The sequence below is a fragment of the Ochotona curzoniae genome, unplaced genomic scaffold, assembly GCF_017591425.1.
Source record: "Ochotona curzoniae isolate NIBS_2020 unplaced genomic scaffold, NIBS_Ocur_1.0 scaffold_4763, whole genome shotgun sequence".
Lineage (NCBI taxonomy): Eukaryota > Metazoa > Chordata > Mammalia > Lagomorpha > Ochotonidae > Ochotona > Ochotona curzoniae.
Window position 1 is genome coordinate 2619252 of NW_024467123.1, and position 13213 is coordinate 2632464.

Genomic DNA, 13213 nt, shown 5'->3' on the forward strand with positions numbered 1-13213 from the left:
TCTCCCGTGTGGGTGGCAGGAACCCAATGTCCTAGCCACCACTGCCGGCTCTCAGAGGCCTGACGTTGGAGGAAGTTGGCATCAACAGTTGAAGTCAGAGGTTGAATACAGGGGATCTAATGAGGGACATGATGTAATATTTCTTGGCAGTGTATGTTGTTCCCTAGGTACATGTTGGTATTTGAAAGCCACCTCTAGCCCTGCCTTTGTCTGGAGAAACCCTGGCTTACAAGCATCCAACATTTTATTTCTCCTTCTTCTTCTCCTCCTCCTTCTTGTTCTTTCCTTCTGGACAAGAGGAGAGGGGTCCCTTGAAAGCCCACTACAATGTTTCTTCAATTCGGGAATATTCTTAGGAGAACCTAATTAAGGCTGCTGGTCTGGGTGTGGTCTGGTACACCTGTGTCTCCTGCCTACTGCCATGCTCTGGTCATTCTGGTCTTTCTTTGGAACTTGAGTCTCTATTTAACAGACTCTCCCTTTTGGTGCATCTGCTTCTGTGGGTGGCGGAGGGCCTTCTGCCCCCCAACCCAGCCTGCTCTTTACAAGAAGCCTGGGTTCTGTGGAGCTAGGAAGGGACAGAACCAAGCCAAGAACTTCTAGAGGAAGCAGATGGTGGGGAGAAGGAGGAGCTGGGCCTGGAGGTAAAGGAGGAGCAAGGATGCTAGGCAAGTCCTTTTGCATCTTGGCTTTTCCCAGGGATGGTGGTGTGTCTGTCCTGTGGATGTAAAGGGAACACGAATCAGGAAGGTTAGCAGTGGTGTCTCACTGTCTCCAAGGAGAATGGTTCAGGGGTGATTTGGGAAACTGCTAGTCACCAGAGGGACTCTTCCCTATCTTTGTAGGGCTGCCCAATGATGTGTGTGTTGGGGGAACTCCTGCTCTGCTCTTGGAGGTTTTACAGCCCCCTTGCCTGGGACTTACGTGGCAAATCAATGCACACCCTTACCCCTGGTGCCTGTTCCCTTCACCCCTCCTGGGGCATTCCTGGGCATCATCTCACATTTCTGTTCTTAGGCTCTGGTGAGAGAGCATTTGGGCTTCTGGTAGATAGCAGGTGCCTCAGCTCCGAGGCAGCAGTTCCACAGAGTTCACCCTAGCTTGGAATGGATCTGCTGACTGAGTGCGGCCAGGGAACTTGTGCCCTTGCAGCAAAAGACTAGGTTTTCAATGTCTCCTTTTCTCCATTTTCCAACAAGAGCCATTGCATGTCATCTCACCACATCCCTGGAAGGGGCAATGTTGCCACACTCTGGCGCCTACACCTGTTGGTGCAGGCTCAGTAGAGATGCCCATCTCTGCACCCAGGGTTCTGCCACTCAGATCCCCAACACCCATGAAACACCCCTGCCCTTGCTCCCACCTTCGTGGTGGCCTGCTGTACACAGAAAGAGACTCGGCTCCCCCCTTTCCATTTCTCTCCTGGCCTCTGTGTCTGTTTGAAGTTTGTATATATTTATGTTTAATGAGAGAAAGATGGTGTGTATGTAGGGCAGAGTGGAGGGATATCGTCCATCTTCCATCCATTTCCTGCAGCAGCCAGGGCTGGGCCAAGCTGGAGCTGGAATCCTGGATGGAAGTCAACCAAGGTCACCCATGCTGGAGGGTGGGACCCGGCTTAGTTATGTCCTTTACCTCCTAGGGTGTGCATTAACAAGGAGCTGGATAGGAAGTGAAGTGGTCTCCAAAGTCAGGCCCCCTGATATGGGACAGGGCGGTCCCAAAGGGTATCTTAACTATTGCCACTGCCCACCTCATGGACCATTGCTGCTGGTGGGACCCAGATGTAGGCCTATAAATTATGGCTTCAGTTCCCAGAAAGTACAGCTTTGCATGGTAGCGCACTTCTGCATAGAAACAATGGTCGACATCTTCTTCCTCAGCTTTGTTTTTATTGGCTATACACTTCCACTCTTTAAATAATTTACACATAGCTTTTTTTCAATATAGAGTTCCTTAATCATAACAGACATCTCTTTACAGCACAAAACTATAAATTAAAATTAAAGGGCTATAAATACACATATACATATGGCCATAAATCTAGAACTATTTTATAAAAATAGAACTCAACAATTAATTGTATAGATTTTGGCAATTCAGCAGTATTAGAAGATGGCCGCACATATTCTACCATGCATCCCCGTTCCCAGTGACCATCCCAATGTCCTTCTCTTTGGGGACACAGGGAGCAGCCTCCTTTACCAGGGTGTCTCTGGGGATGCCCATGGCAATGGCTCAGTTTTGCCTTGGCATAAAGATGCAGGGTACCCCCTGCCCTTGGAGGCGGAAGACCAGCTCCCAGCCCCTTCCTCTGAGAGGTGTCCCCTTGTGCCTTGGCAATGTGGCAGAGCCAGAGTGGAGTGCTCCGAATGCTGCAGAGCCCAGTAGCTTAGGAAGAGGTGGTCTTCCCAAAACTCCCCCGTCCTTCCGCCCAGAGCAGTGGAGGGCACTGGCGGGGGGCGGGGACATGACTCATGCAGTTTTCCTATTCTGCCTTCCCCCACACTGCCTTGCCTATCATAGCCACTCAGGGCATCTCAGCCTCTCTGTCCCTCGTTAGCAGGAGCTGGGGCTACACAGGGCCAGTCCCTCCTCCCCGGCCTGCTTCCTGTCCCCTTCTGTCCTTGGGGCCCTTAAATAAAACAACCAAATGGTCAGGCTGTCCTGCTTGGGCAACCGCCCTCAAATTCTGAAATGAACATTGCCATGAATTTCTGTAAAATCTCACTCTTGGAAATACACAAAACAAAGCAGGCAACAGTAAGACGAACTCCTAGGCAGTCCTCTTTTTCCTCCACCTTATTAGAGCATGGTCAGGGGGCAGGGCAGTGGGAAAAGGGCAGAGAAATGCAAATGGAAGGACTCTAGGGGCATGGTCCACTCCATCCTGTATCTGCACCTGTCCCTTTGATGACCTTGATGTCACTTGAGAAGCAGACAGCTAGCTGCCAGGACTCCTGTGGAGTCACAGGTGAAATACTGTGAAAAGCCTCCACCCCCTTTTGGAATAGCTATATATAAGATTGCCCCGGGAAGCCAAAGGAACAAAATGTTTGATAGCCCATATCACCATCAGTGAACTTGGCCTGTGGAAGGTGTGTGCAAGGGCAGTGGGTTGCTTCAGGGGAAGCTATGTGGTCACCCTGTGATTCACTGAGGTGCCTTGCCTGCAGTGGGGTGACTCATCCTCTCACTGGACACGCTGGGGCCCGCTGTGGGGGAGGAGAAGGGGAGGAAATGAGAGGACCACGGAGGGAGCTCCCTGCCTCACTCGGGCTGCCTCTGAGCCAGTGCCCAGAGTGGCAGGCACCATGATAAATATTGATGATTCTCATGCATAATGGGGGGGCCATTGTTGGGTAACATGCCAGCCCCATGGAAGGCTTCTGTGTGCTCTAGGGCTGGGTCCTGAGGAGCCTGGGGGTGCTGCAGAAAGCTAGGGTGAGGGACCACTGTAAGCTTTTGGAGAGGCTGGGCTTGGGGACAGGCAACCTAATGGTGATTGGACGTCAAGGTCAGTGGCCCTGACCGTGGTCTTGGGCCTTCTTCCTTGGTTGCAGGTGGCTGGCCTGGGGCAGGCTGTGGTGCACTGCAGAGGTTTCTCATGTCGGCCAGGCTTGCCTCCATGGCTTTGGCAAACTCCGAAGAGGATGTCTCCTTGCAGCTGTGGAAGCTGGAGATGCAGAAGAGGATGGCTTCGGCCTGTGGGTTGTAGCAGGCCCCGTAACCATTGGGGACCACAGGACCGTAACAACAGAACATCTCCATGGTGGTGGGCACCTGCAGGAGAGGACAGATCAGCAGCTGCTTGTTTGGGGACACCACCTGTGAACCTGTGTGGGAAGGCAGGGCATTGGTATAGCACAGGGTTCCACATGAAGTTTGCTTCGCCCTGCTCCAGCTGCTGGGGCTCTGGCTGCATTCTCCAGATCAGCCGCTGCTCCTGCATGCATGGACACAAGCAGGTTCCTAAAAGCAAAACTGGGGACAGTGGTTGTGTGGGAGCAGGCCCCTTTTCGCTTTTCGGCCGGAGCCGCCAGTTCCCAGGGTGACCAGGCTGCTGGGTCCTGGGCTGAGGCTTCCCCCGGGGTATCATTCCAGGAGGAAGAAATGGACTCATTTACTAAATGGCACCCCGGGTGGCCAGCAACAGAGGGGTTGGGTTCACCCCGGAAGGTAATTTGTGAAGTTGAAGAACTGACTTGTTGGTTCCCCTCAGGTCCTTAATTACCGTCAGCGCCGCCTGGCTGCATTCCACGGATTAGCCAGGCACGATCACCCAGGGCCGTGTGTTGCAAAGGTTGCTGGCGGTGGAATTTTACTAATGCGCCTGATATGTTTGCAATGGACAGCGCCGAGATGCTGTGATCCGGATCACAAGCCAGGAGAGGCGGCTTCTGAAGGCACGGGAGTTACAAGTGCTACTTTGGAACACAAGAGCTGCCACCATCACAGGTTAAAAAAAAAAAAAAATCCCACGCCTCCCAATCAATACTGGACAGGTGCAGGGTGGAGTGGCCCTTTAGCTCGCAGGTTCCCCAGCACTGTGGTTTCACCGTTTGGGGAGGGGCCCTGGTCTGTCTGTGGCTGTGGAACCAACCATCCGTCTTGCTAATTGAGTCACAGCCCTGTCAGATCAATTTGCCTTGCAAGAGCCGAAGGCCAACCGCCCATTCCGAAACACGTTTTGCCCACGGCTGGCTTCCTGAAGAGTTGATGCTGGCATTCTGCCCTTGCTGCTTCGTGTCTGTAAGCTCCTGGCCAGTCGACCGGTAGGACAAAATCAGATTACTGAGTGGGCTTTTAGCCTCTGGCACAGCAGTATCAGCCCCTCCATCACCCACATGCGGCTGCGGTCTGTGCAGCGGCTGTAGTCAATTGGCGATGGCAGGGGTTTGTCCCCTGCTAAGTGGCTGCTTCTCTAATGGATTTTGTTCTGTCTGTAATGCTTTGGTCCCAGCCAGGCCCGGACTGCAGTGCTGGCTAGCAGGTGCCTGGTTGGCAGCCCACCCTCTGCTGGGGCCAGGGAGAAATTGGGCATGGCCTGCTAGAGTCAAGCCCGGGACCAGTTTGGAGCTCCTGTCTCAGGCCAGTTGGGGGTCTGTAGATCACTACCATTAGTGTGGTGATTGAAAGCTAGGGCAGGTGTGATGGTTACAGTGCTGCACTGGGTGTGTTCCCATCGGCCTGTCTCGACCTGGGCCGGGGTGAGATTATGCCCTCATCGAAGGTGGCAAGTAGGTGCTCTGAGCAAGGCTCCCCTGAGGCCTCTGTGGGAACTGCGTGCAGGCGGGGGCCGTACCTGACTGGTGGACAGGACAAACCGGTTGCTCATCAGATAGGTCTCGTCTGTGAACATCTCTGGCGGCTCCTTGCACAGGTCGCGGGCCAGCTCTCGTAGTGCCAGCAGGTGGTTATCAATGGCCATCCCTGTGATGGCCTGAGCCATTGGGGACAAAGAACAGGAGATGAGGGCCTGGTGCTGTAGGGCAGTAGATTCGGCTGCTGCCTGCAACACCAGTGTTGGAAGGCACTGGGGTTGAGTGGAGTGGCTGGCAGTGGGGCCAGGGCGCTGATTATATGCTTTTCAAGTAAATGCAAAATAAATTACAAAAGGAATAAACTAGGCAATGTGAGAATATTGGGAGCATGTCCCTTAAGAGTTGTAAGAACAGCTCCCTGGTAAATGAGATAAGGCCCTTCGCAAAGCATCTGGCCCCAGCCCTCCCACCTTCTACCCATCGCTGCTGCTCAGTTAGAACACAGCCTTCCCTCCAGCTGCAGGACAATGTGGGACCAGGTAGCCCTTGCCATGCAATGCCTCCAAGCCCGGCCCCACTGCCACCTTCCCAGCCACCAGAGCTGCTCAGCTGCAGGTGTGCTGTGACAGTGGTACAAACTGACTCCAGCAGCCCTCATCTTCGCAGCCCCACGGGTACCCTGGCTCTCAACGGATGCCCCCAGTGCCTGAGCCATCCGCTGGTCCCTGAGATGACCTCCCTGAGCGCTGGAGGCAGCTGGTACCATCTGTCCTACAATTCTGCTGTCACCTCCATTCTTTTCCCTCTGCCCCACTCCACGGAGCCAGAGTGAATGACAGCTAACCCTTGTGCTTAGCCCTGAAGTCCCCACCCTTGCGTTATGTCAGGCCCCGGGCACAGCCTCTCCGCTCCCCTCATCAATGTCATCCAGCTTCCTGCTGGCCTCTTGGCCTGTCCCTCCAGTCACTGCCAAGGGTGGGTGTTATAACAAGATAAGCCACATCTCCCACTCCCCTGTCCCTGCAAATGCTAAGTGTCCCTCCATCCTTCAGGCTCACAGTGCCGCTTCCTCCAGGCAGTCTTCCTGACAGGGGAACGCAGCCAGCTGCCCTGTGCTCTCCAGGGGGCTGTTTTCATACAAGGGCCTTCTCCTTGGGACTACAGTGGATCCTCCAAGGATGACGTAGGTACACCATGTGTGTGTGTCATTATGCAACTCCCAGGGCCTTGCCAGACATAGAGCAAGAAAACAAGCCACTCAGCAAGCAGTGACTAGTGAGAGGCTGCTTCCTTTTCCCCAAGAGAGCAACCACTGGACTCTTCAGAAGAGTTGGGGGTGTAGCAACCGAATGAGGAGGAGGTTGACACCAGCCAGTTCTAACACCCAGGCAGGCACTGCACCTGCTTTCCTGTAGAGACAGTGGAATTCACTCCATCCCTTCTCCTACTTTATTCGATCTTTCAAAGATGGAAAAGACTTGCAGATAATATATTGATCTCCGGCCCCAGCGGGGGCTCCTTCTCCATTGTTTGTATGCAAATGAGGGCTCCGCAGTGCCAGAAAAGGAATGATTTCTCTAAACCAGGGAAACATTCCTTTGACAAGTTGGATTTAATTATGAATTCTCAGCTGAGACCTCCTTCTCCATAGGTAGTCTGTTTTGACTACCAGATGATGGAGCCCCAGGTACAGTTCATCACAACCACAACCAGGCAAGTGTACAGGGTGCAACTGCGCTGGCCAGCCCTGAGCCCCGCCCCCTCACCTTGGGCCTCTACTGTTGAACAAATGGCTACCCAGATGGAAGGGGTCTTTAAAAAGTTTGTGGCACTGGACCCAGTGCCATGACCTAGCGGCCAAAGTCCCCATGTTGAACACACCGGGATTCCCTACGGGCGCTGGTTCTAATCCTGGCAGCTCCACTTCCCATCCAGTTCCCTGCTTGTGGCCTGGGAAAGCAGTCTAGGACAGCCCAAAGCCTTGGGATCCTACACCCAGGTGGGAGACCACGAAGAAGCTCCTGGCTTCGGATCGGCACAGCTCTGGTGGTTGGGGTCGCTTGGAGAGTGAATCAATAAACAGAAGAACTTCTCTCTCTCTCCTGTATGTATATGCAACTTTCCAATTTAAAAATAAAATAAATCCCCCCCCCCAAAAAAGATGGCCCAAAGCTTGGGATCCTGCACCTGCATGGGAAACCTGGAAGAAGCTCCTGTCTTCAGATGTTGCAGCCACTTGGGGAATGAACCAGCAGAGGGAAGATCTTTCCATCCCTCCTTTTCTCTATAAAATCTGCCTTTCCAATAAAAATAAATAAATCTTCCACAAAAAGAAAAAGTAAAAAGAGAGAGACAAGGAGAGCTCCTGTCTACTGAGTCACTCCCCAGAGCCATACACAGCCAGGACTGGGCAGGGCCAAAGCCAGGAGCTAGGAAACCAACCCAGCTGGTGGCCTGGGAGCCCTCACTGGGCCCTCTCAACAATGTCTATCTTAGTAGGAAGCTAGAATTGGGATCATGAGCTGGGACCAAAACCCAGGCACTCCCATGCAGGCCCCGGGCATCTTCACCTGACACATTAACCCCTGGATATGTCCTCCAAGCTTTCTGAAATCCGACCCCCTCCTCCTTTTAGTTGCTATACTATTACCACGACGTTATTGCAAAGGGTATCAAATGCTGTCCACATGTTTGCAAAACAAAACAAAACAAAACAAAACAGGAAGACATGGACGTGCGGCCCAAATTCCTCACGGTGGCTCTGAGAGGGGGTGTGACCTCGCCAGGTCCAGGGTCCCGAGGTGTGGCCCGGCTCTGGCGGGCTGTGGGACCCCCACTCACCATGACGGTGTACTCCGTCTGGGCGCGGATGGCGTCTCTCAGCAGCTGCAGCTTCTCCTGATCCTGTCCATCAACAGAGAGGTGGCACTTGAGGGAGAGGCTGCTTGGTGCCCTCGCCATGGTGCTCCCAGAGGCTCAGAGTCCGACTCACCGGAATGTCAGCCTTGTGGTCCACCACGGCTCTCACAAACGCCAGGGCCTCCGCGGTGGCCGATCGGATGTTGTCCACGCGGCCCTCGCGGAAGCGGCGGATGGACGCACTCTCGTAGGTGGGCACCAGTCTCCCGTGGAGTCTGCGCGAGAAAACGGATGAGTGGCAAGCGGCCATTCATTCTCCACCGAGCGTCATCGATGCGGAAAGAATAATGGGCCCAGAGGGCTGCATGTGCATAGCCCAACTCTCCGTGGCCGTCGTATTTCATGCTAATGGTTAATAGGCATGGTGGAGGGTTCCCAGAGATAAATGCTGGCCAAGGTTCGCCTGCGCCTACAGCTCCGATGCTCTGCTGACTTAAAGACATGGTGGCTGGTTGCTTTGAAAAATACAGATCTATTCCCCATCTGTTGGGAAACCTTGAATTTTCTGAGATCTGATGGGTGCGTCTGATGAAGAGCACAAAACGGAATAATTGTACAATTAATCACTTGTACCCGGGGAGGAGACCCTGTTTTTCAGCAGTGGGAGTGTACCCTGCACCTTCCCTCCCAAGGGCAGTGCAGGGAACTACGGCTGTACCCTACCAGCCAGGACGGGCTGATGTGGGTGAACTGGGCCTGGCTCAGCCCCCTCTCTTATGTCCTCTCTCTTCCCCACCCCCACTGTTTGCCAGCTGGTAGAAGTTCCTGGCATTGGGGTTGGGATGGCAAGAAAAGCACAGGGTCCAGAGAGGGTGAGAGGCGGCCCAGAATCACCCAGCCAACCACAGCCCTGTGCCTCAGGTCTGTCTGGGCAACCCCTTTCCATGCCAGGTGGTCCTCCTGCAGGGGGAGGCCTGGATCCGGGTGTGGCTGGGCACAGGGCTTGATGTGTGAGTGGGTGACTCAACTTGGTGTGCACACCTGTCCTTCTGCCCAGCACTCTGGCAGGGAACTCCTTTTCCGCCTCCCTGCGGGGCCCCAGACGCAGACGCTGCTGCACTGAACCTGGGTGCAGATGCTGTCCCTTGCCCAGCTGGCAGCTGAGCAATCCCAGGGCTCCAGCCAGAGCTTCAGTCCAAGGCTGCGGGCTGGGGAGGTGTGTCTCTGCCCCCTGTGAGCTCTGGGGGCAGGCTCCTAGAGTCAGGGTGAGGTTGGCCCCTGTCCCTCCTGGTGCCTGCTTGGGGCCTCCCTGTGAGGCAGCAGCAGGAAGGCTCTGGCCAGATGTTATCCCTCCATGCTGGACTTGCCAGCTTCTCACGTCTAGAGCCCCGTCAACTTCCAGTCATTGTACATCACCTTGCCAGGCGTTTAAAGCCAAATGCCCTTTTCGCGGTATTCTGTTATGGCTATAGAAAATGGACCAAGAGGTCCCAGTTTTAGGTGGCTTCGGCTGAGTCCAGGAGCAGACGAAATGTTTATGTGGCCAGCACGATGACATAGGAGGTTGTCACCACTGGCATTGCTGGCTTCCCACGTGGGAGGGCTGGTTCGAGGCCCAGCGGCTCCACTTGGGATCTAGTTCCTTGCAGCAGATGATGGATGAACTGCTCGGGTCCCTGCTACCCAAGCAGGAGACTCGCATGGAGTTTCAAGCTCCTGGCTTCAGCCTGGTCCAGACACGGCTGTTGTGGCCGTTTGGGGATTGAGCTAGCATGTGCAAGGTACCTTTCGCTCTCTCTCCTCTCTCTGTTTATCTTCCTTTCAACTAAGTTGATTTTTTTTTAGGATTTGTTTTTATTTGAAAGGCAGAGTTACCAAAAGAAGGAGAAAGAGAAATCTTCTACTCACTGTTTTACTCCCCAAATAGCCTTAATGACTAGAACTGAGTCTATCTGAAGCCAGGAGCCAGGAGCTTTTACCTGGTCTTTCTGGTGCAGAGGTCCAAGGACTTGGACCAGCCTTTATTGCTTTCCCAGGCCATATGCAGGGAAGTGGAGCAGAGTCTGGTGCCGTAGCCTAGTGGCTAAGGTTCTCGCCTTGCACACGCCAGGATCTCATATAGGCGCTGGTTCTAATCCCAGCTGCTCCACTTACCATCCAGCTCCCTGCTTATGGCCGGGGAAAGCAGTCGAGGATGGCCCAAAGCCTTGGGACCCTGCACCCAGATGGGAGACCTGGAAGAGGCTCCCAGCTTCAGATCGGCAAAACTCCAGACATTGCGGCCACTTGGGGAGTTAATCAAGGGACAGAAGATCTTCCTCTTTCTCCTCCTCTCTGTATATCTGACTTTCCAATAAAAATAAATAGATCTTTGAAAAAAAAGAAGAAAGGAAGTGGAGCAGCCAGGAGTCAAACTGGTTCCCACAAAAGATGCTAGCACCACAGGTGGAAACAGCCTGCCACGCCATTCTGCTAGCCTCTCAAATAAACTTTTTTTTTTCTTTAAAAAAAGACAATTGTTTATGTATCTTTATTAAGCATATCCAAAGCTTTATTAAGAAAATGGGAAACAGAAATGCTGATTAAAGCTATGTAATCATTAGACACTTAATTTCATGTGCCCATGAAATGTAGAATTAAAAAAATAATTAGGGCCTGGCATGATGGCCTAGTGGGTAAATCCTTGCCTTACGTGTGCCAGAATCCCATATGGGATCTGGTTTGTGTCCCAGTATTCCACTTCCCTTCCAGCTCCTTGCTTGTTGCCTGGGAAAGCAGTCGAGGATGGCCCAATGCCTTGGTACCCTGCACCCACATGGGAGACCTGGAAGAAGCTCCTGGCTCCAGCTATTATGGCCACTTGAAGAGTGTGAATCAGCAGATGGAAGATCTTTCTCTCTGTCTTGCCTCTCTGTACATCTGTCTTTCCAATAAGAGTACATAAATCTTAAAGCAATAATTGGAAAAAAATATCATCAACTTAAAAAAAAAAAACAGTTAGTTGTTACTGTTCAGGCACTAGAAGGCTGTCCCTGGGACAGTAGACACTCTTCTGGCTGTGCAGGGAGGCTGGGGGCTCTGGCCACACCCACTCCTTGCCAAGTCCAGCACTCCCTGGGTGGTGCTGGGCTGGCACCTGCTCACAGCTGCACGGGTGCAGCAATTGGCCTGGAAGGTTCCCAGGTGGACACCTGGCCTGGATGCTTGGTCATGGTCATGGGCAGGCCCCTGCAGCCTCAGGCGCGGTCTCAATGGATGGCAGGGCCTCTGTGATCCCTTCCCCAAGGGTGTGAGGATGCTGGGAGCCCATGCATGCACACAGACACACAAAGAGCTCAGCCTGGCCTCGAAGCTGTGAAGAGAAACATGACTGCCCACGTCCTTGGCTTCAGGAGCTGGTACCACAGGATCCAGCCCTGTCTCCAGGGAGATTCAGCTCGTATTTTGTTGCTTTTTTTGGTTTGTTTTTAGCTCCTTATCAAAGGTCAGTTGGCCACCATCCCTTGCCTTCAGTCCTGCCTGCCCTCTCCTCCACCCCTTCCCCCTTCACACCAAGCTAGCTACCTTAGAGATGTCTAAATGACAGAGATGGCTCACCTGTAGAAGGCCAGCTGGAGGGCCACCTGGATGAAGGCATCAGGGCTGCACTTCTGCTTCTTGATGAACGTCTTCCCATAGCCCTCGAACTTGTACACAGCGAAGTCGAGGTTCTTGACTATTCTGTGGGAGGGGTGCAAGAGACGCTTCTGTTTGTGTGGCAGCATACACACGCCTCCAGGACCCGGTGTTCTGGGGAAAGACATCGCCCTTCTGGGGATACCCTGAGATGGTCAGCAACATGCAGTATGTGTCCCAGGAAAGCGGAGCGGGCATCCGAGAATCTGGCTGCTGTGAGCGACCTGGGGAGGCCAGCCCAGCGAGGAGGTGAGAAGATGGGAAGTGGCCTGGCTATTCAACCCACAGAGAAAATCCTGGGATCCCACTTGCCCACGCAAGAGGCCATTGTCTGACCCCCGTGGGGAGGTGTGTTGGGAATCCCCAGGGGAGCCTTGGTCACCCTGGCCACCATAACTGAGTTTGTCACTCAACAGGTACCTATATCATCTTTCCACCAAGACTTGTTCCTGGGGCCGGGTGGTTTGTCACCATCACCCCAGCGAGGGCAACTCATCCAAGGGCTGCACAGCCATCTCACCTCCCAACTGCAACCAAGCCGGGGCCTTTGTCATGGGAGGGATCCCCGAGGGGAGGCCGAGGAGACCGCTCTGTTCCTCTATCATGACCTTGGGGTCCACTCTGACCACCAGAGCGATGCCCAGCAAGGTCCATTGTCCGGCCACTGGCTGTGCGTGACACGGAGATGAGCAGAGCAATCCCATGTCCCCTCACATATCCTCTCTCTCCTGGAACTCTATCACCCTGCCTAGGATTGTCCACTCTCATGTCCCAGCCTCACTGCCTCCTGCCAGGCTGCCCCAAGCCTACAGGTGTTCTTTGTGCTCCAGGGCAGGCTCTGGCCACAGCAAATGCCCAATCTTGATCATGCTCCCACATAGCTGGTCTCCAGCCCTGCCATACGCTGCTTCACCATCTGTCTGCACCACGAACTCCTGCCCGTGCTTCAGGGTCCTCCCTCACTGTCCTGGCACAGCTGAGCTGCTGGTCGTCTGCAGCATGCTGTCTCACTGGGACACTTCTCCCATTCTGTCACGTAGGATGTGGTAGAGAAGCAGAGGGCAGGCCTCCAGTGGCACATTCCTTCAGGCCTCCAGCCCCCAGGGACTCTGGAGCTGCACACCGCTAATAAGTGACTGAGTGAATGAATGGATAAATGCATTCATGCTCAGTTATGAAGGAATGACTCATGGTCTAGACTCGATGGCCAGCCCATTAGTGTCTCCCGCTGTCCCTGGCCTACCCAGTGGGCTGTGAACCTGTTTTCAGTCTGCCTGCCTGGGTCCCATTTGGACCTGATGCCCTACCTCCCCTGGTAGGGGGACGTCCCCCAACCCCCAGTTGCAGTATAAATTCAAGCAAATTGAAGTGGCTCGTATTCAAATGACTCATTCAAAGCACCTGCTCATTGCTTT

At 53.7% G+C, this 13213-nt stretch overlaps 1 protein-coding gene across 1 annotated transcript in view; it reads right to left on the reverse strand.

The window, feature by feature from the left end:
- Positions 1-3193: 3193 nt before the first annotated feature.
- The window catches only part of CHAT (choline O-acetyltransferase), a 38312-nt gene continuing 28292 nt past the window's right edge, over positions 3194-13213 (reverse strand). The window contains exons 10-15 of the mRNA XM_040970384.1: positions 11721-11843; positions 8257-8398; positions 8106-8168; positions 5306-5443; positions 3533-3783; positions 3194-3215 (exon numbers count right to left, since the gene is read on the reverse strand). Of these exons, the coding sequence (XP_040826318.1) occupies positions 3194-3215; positions 3533-3783; positions 5306-5443; positions 8106-8168; positions 8257-8398; positions 11721-11843 (739 nt within the window). The remainder of the gene's footprint in view (positions 3216-3532; positions 3784-5305; positions 5444-8105; positions 8169-8256; positions 8399-11720; positions 11844-13213) is intronic.